This window comes from Carettochelys insculpta, chromosome 3 (assembly GCF_033958435.1).
Source record: "Carettochelys insculpta isolate YL-2023 chromosome 3, ASM3395843v1, whole genome shotgun sequence".
Lineage (NCBI taxonomy): Eukaryota > Metazoa > Chordata > Testudines > Carettochelyidae > Carettochelys > Carettochelys insculpta.
The window spans coordinates 68550090-68563938 of NC_134139.1; the positions used below are offsets into that span (position 1 = coordinate 68550090).

The window sequence follows — 13849 nt, forward strand, 5'->3', positions numbered from 1 at the left end:
TAAAAGCTATTGGTTTAACTTACGCAGCAAAAAATAGTAAACTAAATATGAAATTATTCAATAGAAAACTAACATGTAAATAACTTTTCAATGCCACATTCCTTTTTAGATATTTCTCAGATGGCATTGTCTTGGCTGATTATCGTCATGAGAAAATGTATGCCATGTTTTGCTTTTTGTAATGTGGTTTTTTTTTAGCATTCTGAAGTTTTTCTATCCAGCTAGAAAGAATTGAATGTTTGAGCACTTTTGAGAATACAGGAATACGACAACCCAGTTATGAAAAACATGCTAAGAATGTGACATTTTGTCAGCTGTCATGAAAATTGCCTTCGACTGCTTTAGGAAATAATTTCCCTACTTCTGTTGTTTATGAAGCCCCATGTACTTAGCCTGATAACATATCTTTCTATTGAAAAACTAAATTATAAGTAGAATAATGCACACGATGGTTTGTAATTGCTGCAGCAGAGCCATGTTACTTGCACTTTTGAGGCACTTAAGCCTTTGACCTTGGCACTGTCTGAAGATCCCAAAGCATGCAGTAATCACCCAGTGATCGCACCCTCCATCATATGAAGGTCTCTTTTTATAATAACTACAGTGAATACGTTTTATATATTTTAAAGTCAAATTCTGCTCAGATTTGTTTCCCTGCTGTTTTGGTCATAATGTAGGAGGAAATGTGTGAAATTAAGCGTCGCTTCAAAGCTGAAAAAGGAAATAAGTAGCGTACAATGTGTTATAATTTTTGTGATGTTAGAATTATGAAACCTGATGAACTGACTACTGAATAACCAAAATGGAGTTTCAGAAGTTGATAAACTAGTTCTTTATCCTTCTAGAGAAGGAGCATGCATCTTCAGCTTAATTTACCCCAATTTCTTTGATTAACAAAAAAATTCAAAGAAGTGGAATTTTTATACCAAGTCTCAATTACAATTCCAGTGAAACTATGTTGCAGCTGCACTAATATTTGTGACCTTATTGACTGCATGAGGAATTGATCATTTGTTACTTATTGGCTATGTCCACAGTAGCCCCCACCTTTCAAAAGTGGAATGCTAATGAGACACTGCCATGAATATGCAGTGCCTCATTAGCATAATGTCAGCCATGGCGATTCATAAGTGCCACTTTCAAATTGCGTGCTGCCCATGTAGATGGGGACCTTTTGAAAAGACCACCCCGGTCTTCAAAAGCCTCTTATTCCTAAACCAAATCAGAATGGGGGGCTTTCGAAGACTGGAAGGTCCTTTCAAAAGGCTCCTGTCTACACAGTCGCATGTGATTTGAAAGCAACATTTTTAAATTGCTGTGGCCAATATTATGCTAATGAGGCACTGCATATTCATGGTAGCACCTCATTAGCATCTGCAGAAGTGTCTCCTTTGCACCCCCCTTCGAAAGGTGGGTGCTAGTGTAGACATAGCCGTTGTGAAGTGGCATCCATTTTGGAATTGCCCAACTTCACCGTGAATCCTGCAAGATCATTTACCTTCATTTTCATGTGGGCATCTTTCACTTCAGCATTCTGGCAAGAATTCACTTGAGATTTTAGCAATTTGTTGGATTTTTGATGTTTCTGTGGAGAATTAAGACTTCTGCAGGATTATTCTATTTTCTAGAAGCCTTACGTTTGTGGCAGCTGAGTGAATTTGTTCAGTAATAGAAGTTTTATTTGGTACCATTAAAATATATATTTTTATGCATTTATATGAACAGTAAAACTAAAAATAAAATTGAATTAATTTCAGAAATCTGTTCTGGGTGCTCACAGTAATTAGTCTGTAGTGAACATCTACTAAATAAATGTTTTTCACTTTTCAGCATTGTTGGTTATAGTTTATTTACATGCAAAAAGTTCGACACATTTCTGGAATTACTATAATTTTTGCTTCTGCTTTACATTCTGTGTAAATACAATGAATGATAACTTGCGATTCATGTTAAGAATATTTTCAGTATGATATCTCTTACTTTGTATCAATTTTCTGTTTATTCATGCAAGGTGTAAAATTACATTGTTAGATGAAATAGTGATTGTGAATGCTGAACTCTAATACAGTGTTGCAATATTATGATTTGACTGGAAATGTGTTAATAATGTTTTCCATTCTAATTGAACTACTTTTCTATCTCTAGGTCAGTGCTCTCCAATTATTTCACCCTTAGAGACAAATTTAAAAAAAATCAGGGATTCTCAGTCAGTATTTAGAGCCAGATTTTCTGCTCAGTTCGTTTCCTGACAAAGGGCACAGGAACCACCCACAATCCTTTGCTAGGGATTCTCTTGGAATGAGAATCCCCAGTGTGCATAGAGCCAGCATAGTTTACTTCTGTTATCATTCCTCTCAACCATTAGAAAGAGGAGGGGATAAACTTAGTGCACAGAAATACAACTACCCAGCCTGGCTTTCTGGGAGGACTGCTGAAAACTGGTACAAGTTCCTCCTGTAATCTGGGCTGGCTAATAGAATCAGAAAGCCATAACTGATGTTTCAGCATTTCCCCTTTCCTGTTTGTAAACTGCCTTGGCTCTTGAGGGGAGGGGAGTAATGTTGTGAGTGTAGTGCCTTTAAGGCTACTTCATGTAACTAGGTAGTGGTCTGCTCTTTACATGTCCAGTGTGAGAACAGCTAGACCAGAAAAAGGACAGCAGCTTGTTCAGAGTACCCCCCATCATACAATAGATCTGCTTTTGGACCTGCAGGTGAAGGAGTTGGAAGGCATTTTTGGAAGCAGTATGCACTTTCACCTGCTTATATGAGCTTATTTTGAAATCCTCACTGTAAAAATTTCAGTGCACAGCTTGGCAAACAGTTTCACTTCATAATCAATTACAGTAAACCCCGACTTACGCATAGGTTGTGTTCCTGGGCAACCATGTGTAAGTCAGATTTCACATAAGTTGGGACTGGGTGGGGAAGGGGCCCTGCCACCTTCGTGTCCCCTGTTCCTAGCTGTGTCTGGCTCCCTGTTCCTTTGAGTGGTGGGGAGCCAAGAGTCAGCTGCAGCAGCGCTGGTCAGTTTCCTGACTCCCAGGATTGGGAGGGAGCCAGGAACCAGGCGGCAGCCTGGCTCACCTTCACTTGTGAAAGCCAGGAAACTGACTCGCACTGTGCTGGTCAGTTTCCCAGCTCCTGCAAGTGGAAGGGTACTGGGAAATAGGCAGCCTCCCGGTTCCTGGCTCCCCACCACTCGCTGGAGCCAGGAAACTGATGAGCAGAGCAGAGCTATTCACTTTCGAGGCTCCCGCAAATGCAGGGAGCACTGGTCACTTGCCAGGCTCCTGCAAGCGGTGGAGAACTGGGAGCCAGTTTGCCATCAGGCTACCGCCTGGTTCCCCACCACTCATGATTTCAAATCACATTATTGCAAGAAGTGCATAAGTTGAAATCATGTAAGTCGGGGGTCTGCTGTACATGTTTTCTTTTCAGTGTGCCTTCATCCAAGGGATACAGATTAAACACTGGTGATCTAGGTATATTGTATTGGGCGAATGTAATGTTGTCTTTAAAACTGTTACCAGGATCAGTCAAGACCTGGCTCTCATCGCACGGGAAATCAACGATGTAGCAGGAGAAATAGATTCAGTGACTTCATCAGGCACTGCTCCGAGTACCACAGTAAGCACTGCTGCCACCACCCCTGGCTCTGCCATAGACACTAGAGAAGAGGTAGGAGATCTTCATGGAGAAATGCATAAGGTTCTTTCTTTTCTTTATTTCTTTTGCTTTTAGCCTTTTGCATAGTTTTTTTCAGTTATTCCCACCTAGCCTGTTCGCATGAATTTCAGCATTCTCTTTTGATTAAAGACTCCTTAATCTTTTAACAAAAATCAGTAAGCACAGAATCATTCTATGAAAACAGAGCACTAAAATGGTTACCAAAATTATTTATATTGAGTTTCTGTTTTCACTATTAAACACAAGAGCTTGTGCTTATTCACTTCTTTCTTGTCCAGTCTTGGCCATCAGTGAATAGTATGAATACTTGGAAAGGATTTAGTGTGCATACACAAATTCATGGTGTATATATTAGCATCATAGCTATTACAGATAGAAGAGTCCTTGTATTCACAAAAGATCTGTAAGTTTTCCTGTGTTAGCATTAAGTATGTAAGTAGCATCCCTTAGCAATAATTTTAGTTCATCATCCACGTATATAATAAAAAAAAATTAGCTTGTACTAAATTTTCCTCATGCTGTAATTGTTTTCCTTCTCTTTGACTTTCTCTGGAATGCTGTATATTAAAGTGTATTAACTGAGTTGTTTAATCATCATCACAGGTCTAATGCTGGTAAATGTGTTTAAAATGACATAAAAATAACTCGTCTGATGAAGTGAGTCTGTGCTCACGAAAGCTCATGCTCAAAACTTTTCTGTTAGTCTATAAGGTGCCACAGGACCCTTTGTTGCTGTTACAGATCCAGACTAACACAGCTACCCCTCCGATACATAAAAATAACTCGTCTTCTACCACACTGTCATTTTGCTATTTTTTGTAAATATTTAGTATTGGTTTTGTTCTTTCTTACATTATTCCTCTCAAAATATTTCTGTTCATTTTATGTGTGTATAAGGTTTGGTTAATTCATTAATAGACTGTGTTCATAATACAACTGTCCTTTTTTATGAAAAAGGAGTATAGACAGTAGCATGAAACTTTCCTTGTGTGCTATGTAATTGACTAAACCCATTTAGATTTTTTTAACTGTCTCTAAGAACCCCAACTAAACTTCAGTTAATAAGCATTCATTTACATTGATGGTAATTCATGTTGTCTTACCTATCACTGAATAAGTATACTTCCCTTTTTTGTTTGGTATTATTAAATAGTACAATAAATATATAATAATGTATGTTCAGTATCTCATTGATGCAGATGTAGGTGCTGTAACATTGTGACTGTCTGAAAAAGGTCTAAAATAGCGGTCACCTGGGGAGAAAAAAAAACAAAAAATCCAAAAAAAAAAAACTTTTATTTAGGTTCATAGAACTCTGCCATTAAGTGTAATTTGTGAAGAGAACTGAGTATCTCTTATGAAAAGAAACATAATTACTCTAATCATTTACAATCACCCTTGGTAAAAGCAAGAGTAAATGGTTTATTATTGCCTGTTTAAGTGACTAGAATTTCACTTTTTTATGCTCATTACATTATATTTATATCTAATAAAAATCCTGTCCATCTGGCAGTCTAATTTTATAGCCATGTGTATTTCTTGTTTTGGAAAATAGCCATCTGTTTACTAGCCACTTTATCACATAAACACGCACATTTTGTAATACATAGAAAACCAGAGTATTTTACTTTATCATGGAAATTACAAAATCCATTATAAAGGGAAAATTGGTTTCCTCTTAAAGCCCCTGAACTATGTGTATCAAGAGGTTTCATAAATTGCCTGCTTTTCATTAAATATATATAAATATCTGTTCTGCTCTTTCAGCTGGTTGACCGTGTATTTGATGAAAGTCTGAACTTCAGAAAGATTCCTCCATTAGTGCATGCCAAACCACCAGAAGGGAACAGTCGGCCTAATGATTCTAGGCCTCAGTTACCAGATGCTCTTGATCCCCCCACAATTACCCGGAGAAGAACATGGAGCAGAGATGAAGTGAGTATGCACCAGTGTTCCTGTCTACTAACATGTTTACTCTAGGCCCACAAAAATGTAAGCACATTTTACCATTACAGGCACAAAATTTACATAGTCACTTGCTGCAAATGGTTGCAATGATGGAAAAAATACTGATAAATTACTTTATTACCTAAAGAGAGAGAGAGATTGCATGTACGTATAGGGTTTGTTTGTGTCCTTGGTAAGCTGTTAGAATTTTTAAGTACTTTTGCACTTTTTGGAAGGATTGATTATAACATATGGGCACAATCAAAAACTTTTAAACTCAAATCAGTCGTTCAAGTTTTACGTATATCATTCTGGCTTTATTGTGATTGCATCAGTCCATTTTATAGCTATAACCAGAAAGCTTTAACTGTGAGTTCTTTGTGATTTCACCATCATCTCAGGCAGAGAATATATGTGATGGGACTCCATGTCTGGTCAGAGTGCTTATAAAAGACATATAATATGGACATCAACTTATTTATTTTCATACTTACAGATTTTAAAGTCTCATACAAACATTTTTACTTTCTTTTCTCTTGTACATCACAAAAATTTCACTACCCTATTCAAAAAAAAAAAAAGTTGGCAAAATTCTGCTTGCTAGCCCGATATATTGTAGGATTCTGTTTTATGGCTCAAGTGGATGTGATTGACATGATAATCTGATTTGCCTTGGAGAGCTCTAAGCTGTTCTTTCTCCACAATGAACATGGTGATGTTTTTCTCTTATTTATATTTTAACATTTCTGTGAATCCAGTCTGTATAATTTTAAATTGGAATTTTCTGCAGAAGTGTTTGTTTTGATGAAAGAGCTTCTTCATTAAGTCTCTGCCTGCAGATATGTACACGTGCTGAACTGAAAGGATTTAGAGTCTTCTGATCCTTCCCTATTATTCCTGTTTTTTCTGTCTGTCCTTTGGATTTGGGAATCATGTCTCAATTTAGGCTATGTTTTTTGCCTTTATTATTGTTTAAAAAGAGATTAATTTGTTGTTAGAATTGTTATGTTTGCATCTAAGTGCTTCCTGGTAGATTCTCTCTTGCGTGCATAGCATCTACCATTTGCCAAATCCTTTAGCGAAATTACACTGTCTCCCAGTATCTCTCTCATCCTTTGCATTCTTGGTAGTTCCGATCTGTCATTTCTTTTCTAGTCTCAATTACCTTTGTTTACACCAGGTGTGTTCAACCTTTTTTCATCGGGGGCCACATGGCAATTTTTTACATGTTCCAGAGGCCAATAACAAAATAGCCCAAACTGCCCACAGCCTTCGACCCCCTGCAGCCCCAAACCATCTGCCGCTAATCCACAGGTTTTACCCCCCTCGCTGTCCCAGCCCTCCTATTCCCTCCTACCCACCCCAGCCCTCCAGACCCAGGATTAACTTACCCAGGAGATCCACATGCCAGGGTGGTTCCATGCTCCAGCCACTACGGGTGTCAGTGAAGAACTGTCGTATTCCTATCTCTCTCTCTTTCAACAAAGCTCATGATATTAATATTCTGTCATGGAATTAGTAGAATTGGACATGGAGATCATTGTATCTACTTTCATAAGGAATTATCCTTTCTTACATTAGCCTTAGACTTCTTGTTGTTTTGTATTAAAAGTTCTTAAATAAATAATTCCTTTATAGTTATCTGGTTTAATTTGCCTTTCTCCACGCTTAGACTTGTTAATGCAGGCCCGTGTTTCATTCTGGTGTCTTTTGTACCATGTGCAACTAGTTTTAGCTCCTCTAAGACTGAATGCCTTACTGCTGAGCACCGGGGGAGGGGATGGCTGGGGGCACAGCAGGGGCAGGGCTGGGGAAGGGGTGGGCATCGCCAAGATCCTGAGTAGAAGGGCCCCAGAGCCCTAGCAGGGGGCTTGCCCCCAGTAGAAGATAGAGGATGGCTGTGAGCACCCTGGCCAGCTGGCCGACCACAGTGCCTGGGATGGCCCTCTCCAGTACCACAAGTTGCTGCTGGAGATCCATCTGGCATTGCTGACCCTCTGGTCCCTGCACAGGTTCTGCGATGCTTGTGGCATTCTGCAGGCCTCAGTGTATGCAGGGCAGGGGTGTTTGGGAGGGGCCCTTTAAGGGAGTATCTGGCTGTGGCTGCCGTTGCAGTGTGCCAGGAACCATGGCCATCCAGGATTTGCATGGCCTTGGTCCGCTGGCCTTGTGGGTGGTACTCTGGCAGCTGTGGTCCCCTCACCCCACAAGCTGGAGTATACACCCTGCCAGAGACTTACCGGTGGATCCCTAACCAAAGTCCAGTGATGCCCTGCTGGCCATCATACAGCTTAATAACTCTGATGGCAGGACAATGACCAGCTCCCTGTTTGTTCAGTTCCCCAGACAGTGGCTCTGGCTCAGTCTCTCAGAGGGTGGGGCTGTCATGGGACACTGGCTTATCCTTGGTGTCGGAGTGCAGCTCATCTGCCACAGAGTAAAGGATGGCAGGCAGTGGTGAGCTGTCTCAGGGACCCAGGAGGCTCCGGAGCTCCCAGTAGTATGGGCAGGTTGGAAGACCTGCCCTTGACCAGCTGGCTTCATCTCAGGCCCAGGCGTTGCTCTGCTGGAGCTCTTTAACCTTGCTCCACATCTTCTACTGGGTGTAGGTTGGGTCCCCCCAAGCAACCAGTCTGGTGCCAAGGTGGGCAAAGGTGGCTGCGTTCCACTACTTGCCACCCATCTCTCTCAGGACCTCCTCATCCTTCCATGAGCCTTGGAGGTCCCTGAGTTCCAGCTCTGTCCAAGAGGGAGCCCTTTTTCTCAGTGGCGGGCTCCTTCAAGCCCTGTGAGGGCTCTGAGGGGGGACCCTGGGGCTCTTGTGGGGGCTGGCTGCTGGCTATTGCTAGCTGTCGAAGTTCTGGGGGTGTCCATGAGGGTGTGAAGCAGGAGACTCGTGCCTTTGCTGCCAGCATGCTCTTAGCTTCGTGCCACAGGGTTTCTGGGTCTCTGTGTCTTTAAATGCAGCCAGAAACTGGGAGCATAGAGCTCTGCTGCCATTGGCAAGGCATCCCCACACCCTAGCTGGCTGGCACCATGATGACTCCTCTGTTGAAAGAGTGGCTTGTGGAGCATCTACACATTTTCTGTCAAAAGAGGGCACTCTTCCTATTATGAGACCAGAGGAGCACTTCTGAAAGCACCGCCGCATTCTTTCAGTTTACTTTCAAAAGAGTATGTTTTGTGTGTAGACGCTCCGCTCGCTCTTTTGAAAGAGGGCCGGATTTTCTGAATATACTTTCTAGTGTAGATGCAGGTGAGGTGCACTGGCACCCCCTGCACCTTTGAATGCAGATTTCTCATACCAGTGTCTGTCTGGCCCACGCATGCATGTGAGTCAGCCTCATGGGAAGAGTCATTGTTACACAATACTGCTTGTGCAAAGCAGCCTCAGTGCCTTCTCAGCTGCCACAAACTAAGCCAAACTTCTGGCATTTGTCCCACTGAAATTTCCTCAACTTTGTCTCTTCTTATTGATAGTCTTAGGGTATGTCTACTCTACATGATAAAATCAAATGTAGGGCAGTTAGCTCGATATTGCAATGTCACTGTCTTCACTGTAAATACTATTAGCTCGATTTTATGGAGCACTGATATCAATGTAATATCAGCGGCTGGGTGTAGCATCAAGTTCAAACTTAAAAGTTCAAATAAAGGCCAGCGTGGAAGGCCTATGTCTTAAAATCAAATAGATTAGCCTCCAGAAGTGTCCCACAAAGCTACACAGTTACCCACTATGTATGTCTGCTTCCATCTCCGCTGCACTCCAGGTGCGCAGGAGACCCACGAATTTGAATTCATCACCAGCAAGCCCAGGAAATATAAGGGGCATCCAGAAGCAAAATTTCTTTTACCCATTGCATCGCATCACATATGTAGCAATTGCATCAATAGCCATCTCTTGCAATCATGAGCACTCAGGGTAGGGATCTGCTTAGTTCTCAGGGTTGCAAGAGAGCTCCAGCATGGAGCCATCAGGAGATTCTCGATGTTCTTGTAGTTTGGGGAGAGTAATCAATGGCAAGCAGTCTTCCAGAGTCCAAAGGAAATGCGGACCAATTTGAGAAGAGGTCACACAGGATGAGTGCAAGAGGTTGCTCCCTGGACTATGCAATGGCGGGTGAAGGTGAAAAAACTCCAGCAGGTGTATCACAAAGTCCAGGAAGCCAACCAGCAGTCTGGGTTATCTTCAAAGACCTGCCGCTATTATGAACAGCCGCACATGCTTCTTGGGGAGGACCTGACAACGATACCCATTCTGAATTTCCACACTTCTGGAGGCCCTGTTCTCGTGTCTGGTGTGAGCTGAGAGGAGCTCGGGGGCCAGGAGGAAGAGGCCAGTGAAGAAGAGAGTGGGTGCAACCAGCAGGAGCCCAAGCAAACTGTTCCTGAGAGCCCAGAGCTCTTCCCCATAGACCTGGAGTTGGTCCCCTGTATGCCAGTCTCCAAGCCCCCAGGGCCCAGCTGTTCTGGTGAGTATTTTTTTCTGAACACTAGAAGCGGGTTGAAGGTGAGTATAGGTATAGGTTTCCTATGAATCAATGCCCCTCAGAACAACATGTTTATATTTCTGGGGGTGGAGCGCTTATCTTTTTTGGAGATCTCCAGAAAGACTTCATTCAGGTACTCTTGTATTTTTTGCACAAGTTTTTGGGACAGGCGTGACTTATTGCGCCTTCCACGGTAGCACACCTTACCATGCCAGGCAACCAGATAGCGATCTGGTATTATGGAGCCACATAGCATTTTGGCAAATTTTCCAGGCTTGTGCCCATGCAGGACAAGCATATCTTCTTTTTCGCTATCTGTTATTCTTAGCAAGGTGATGTCGTCTTTGGCAACCTAAAGCAGCCCAGGAGTTTGGATTGGATTTCTTTGCAATGCTCCCTGCCCTTTTACATTTCCCTGGTGCGTATTGCCCTCTGTGCGGCTGGCAGACTCTCTGGGCCTTCTTCCCTCTCTCCCCCTGCATTTCTTTTCACCTTACATGGATCCCTCCCAGCTCAGCCATCCATGCAGCTGCAGTTGAACCCTCCCACCATGCCATGCAGCTGCTTCCCCTGCTTTGCACACACCCCCTTGTAAAGTGGGCAGTAGCTTATGTCCACAAAGAAATGGTGGATAAGTGATGCACAGTTTGAATCCTTGTCATCCTTAAGAGGCCTTAAGCAGCCTTGCAAAATGAAAGTTTTACTGATTGTAAAGACCCATTCATTCCAGGGGTTACTGCTTTGTGTGAATTGTATCTCAGTTTTGACCTTCACTCTCCATCAGGCATCCCCAGTGCAGGAGACAGGGCAAAGAAGTGCAGAAGGTCTGAGCAGGCTCAAGCAGAAACTGCTGAGAGCAAAAGGACATAGCACTGTGGCAGCACACTGTGCTTGAGGTCAGGAGGGAACAAACAGCACACCTGAGGGAGGACACAGCAAAGCTCACAGTGGCAATAAATGACCAAATTGAGGTCCTGTGCTCTGTGCTGGAGCTGAAGAGGGACTTTCTACACCGCATTGCAGGCTCTGCTCCCTGCTGCCCAGACTCCCCTGAATAGAGTTGTCCACCCCCATTGTTGCAATCCCCGACTATAGGGGGGAGGGATAGTCTGCCACTCTACCCCCAAAAGCCACCACAAAAGGCTGTTCCACCACCCTTGACATTTCTTCCTGCTGCTTAGCCCTCTTCTCCCTCCAATAAACTTATGCTTTTGATGACAACCATGGTGTGATTTTTTTGGTACCCATGTGTGATGGGCTGCACAAATCATTGCAGGGACTCGCGGGGTTGGAGAGGGAGCTGGTGGAGATAGCACTGCTGCCCACCACTACTGCAAGGTTCACAGAGGATGAGCAGCAGACGGACCTGGATGGGGGTGGAGAGGGCTGATAGCACAGCTGCCCACCTTTTTTGTGAAAATAGCCCTCTCTTTACATCTGTTCTTGTTCCTGCAACTTAACCCCCTCCTCCCACGCAAGTAAAAGCTTTCTTTTTGTGAAAGCCATGGTCAGATTTATTGGTTCGTATTTGATGGGGAGGAGAAATAATTTTGGGAGTGGATTACAACAGTGAAATACAGCACAATCGTGTGTCTGGCTGATCAGTCATGGAGCTATGTTTCAAAGCCTCCCTGATTGCCCTTGCCTACGCATGGTTATTGCAGAATGGCCTTGTAGGCAGCTGTGAGTAAGCCGTGCTCGTGGCATCATCCTCTGTACTCCAGGTTCTCATGAAATTCTCCCACCTAGATTCACAAATGTTATGCAACACACAGCACACTTTAATCACAGTGGGGACATTAGCTTTGTAAAGGTCCAAATGGGTCCATAGGTACCCAAGCCTCACTTCTAAATGGCCAACGGCACATTCCACCACCATTCTGCATTTGCTGAATCTTAAATTGAAGTTATCCTTGCTGCAGTCCAGGGTTGTTGTGTGTGGCTTGATGAGGCAAAGAAGCAGAGGGTCAGCAGGATCACTATGTTTTACTATAGGCATCGCTACATCACAAAACCTTGATTTTCCGGTCTGGGAAAAAAAATCCCATTCAGGAGCTTTCTATATAGAATTCTGGTTTATATAGACTTGGTGAGCCTTCCCCAACCAGTCCACACTGATGTCAGTGAAACGACCTTTATGATTTACCAACACCTGTAACACCATCGAGAAGTACTCTTTTCAGTTTATATACTCAGAGGCCAGGAGGTCTGGGGCCATGATAGAGATGTGTGCGCCATCTATTGCCCCACTGCAGTAAGGAAACCTCATGGCAGCAAAGCCACCCATGATGGCCTGTACATCTCCCAGGATCACAGTCTTCCTCAGGAGATGCGAACAGATTGCATTGGCTACCTGCACCAGCGCAAGCCCCCACTGTAAATCTCCCCACCCCAACTTGATTCACCACTGACCAGTACGGTTGGGCATTGCAAGCTTCCATAGAGAGAGTGCCACTTGCTTCTGAACTGTTAAAGCTGGTCTCATTCTTGTGTTGCTGCGCTTCATGGACTTGTATGTGAAAAGTTCTGCACCCGCTGCTGGTTGTCACAGGTCTCCAAAATGATGTGATCCCACCAGTGTGTGCTGGTTTTATGAGTCTAAAACTGCCACTCCACTGTCAACAATGTATCCAGTGCAGCCACCATTTCTGAGATCTTGGACTGCAGTTGAGCGATTTCCTCTTCATACTCTTCATCATCATCATCATCATCTCACTTTATAGTGGAAAATAAAATTGCACAACATTCTGGGAACTTGCTGTAACAGTGTGTGCAATGACCTGAAGCTTTCAAGGATCCATGCTTGTGCTAGTGCTGTGCTGGAGAAAATGGCACACTCTCCCGTTTTTTTTTCCACCTGCTTAGTGGGTGCTCTGAATTCTGGGACAGTGCTTGGAGTTCTAGGCTAGTAACATCAAACACCCACAAGCAACTGCTGCAATTTTTTCCCCCACGACTCATTGGTCCAAAGCCCTCAGTAAGCAGCAGCTCTCTAAGGTATTATCAAACTTGGATAAGGCAATGGAGATGTGGTAAATCAATGTAGATTAATGGTGGGTCGATTTCTGGAGTGTTTCAGGACACTGAGGCTACGTCTACACGTGCAGCCAACATCGAAATAGTCTATTTCGATTAATAACGTCTACACGTCCTCCAGGGCCGGCAACGTCGATGTTCAACTTCAACGTTGCTCAGCCCAACATCGAAATAGGTGCAGCGAGGGAACGTCTACATGTCAAAGTAGCACACATCGAAATAGGGATGCCAGGCACAGCTGCAGACAGGGTCACAGGGCGGACTCAACAGCCAGCCGCTCCCTTAAAGGGCCCCTCCCAGACACAGTTGCACTAAACAACACAAGATCCACAGAGCTGACAACTGGTTGCAGACCCTGTGCCTGCAGCATAGATCCCCAGCTGCCGCAGAAGCAGCCAGAAGCCCTGGGCTAAGGGCTGCTGCCCACGGTGACCATAGAGCCCCGCAGGGGCTGGAGAGAGAGCATCTCTCAACCCCCCAGCTGATGGCCACCATGGAGGACCCAGCAATTTCGACGTTGCGGGACGCGGATCGTCTACACGGTCCCTACTTCGACGTTGAACGTCAAAGTAGGGCGCTATTCCTATCTCCTCATGAGGTTAGCGACTTCGACGTCTCGCCACCTAACGTCGAAGTTAACTTCGAAATAGCGCCCGACGTGTGTAGACGCGACGGGCGCTATTTCGA

General features: G+C 43.8%; 1 protein-coding gene across 7 annotated transcripts in view; it reads left to right on the top strand.

Moving 5' to 3' along the window:
- The window catches only part of CEP170 (centrosomal protein 170), a 183480-nt gene that overhangs the window by 153431 nt on the left and 16200 nt on the right, over positions 1-13849 (top strand). For 5 of the 7 annotated variants that reach the window (XM_074990081.1, XM_074990083.1, XM_074990086.1 and 2 more), the window contains 2 exons: positions 3533-3710; positions 5457-5624. In XM_074990081.1, coding sequence (XP_074846182.1) covers positions 3533-3710; positions 5457-5624 — 346 coding nt within the window. The remainder of the gene's footprint in view (positions 1-3532; positions 3711-5456; positions 5625-13849) is intronic. The other 2 variants (XM_074990082.1, XM_074990084.1) reach the window with 1 other exon arrangement.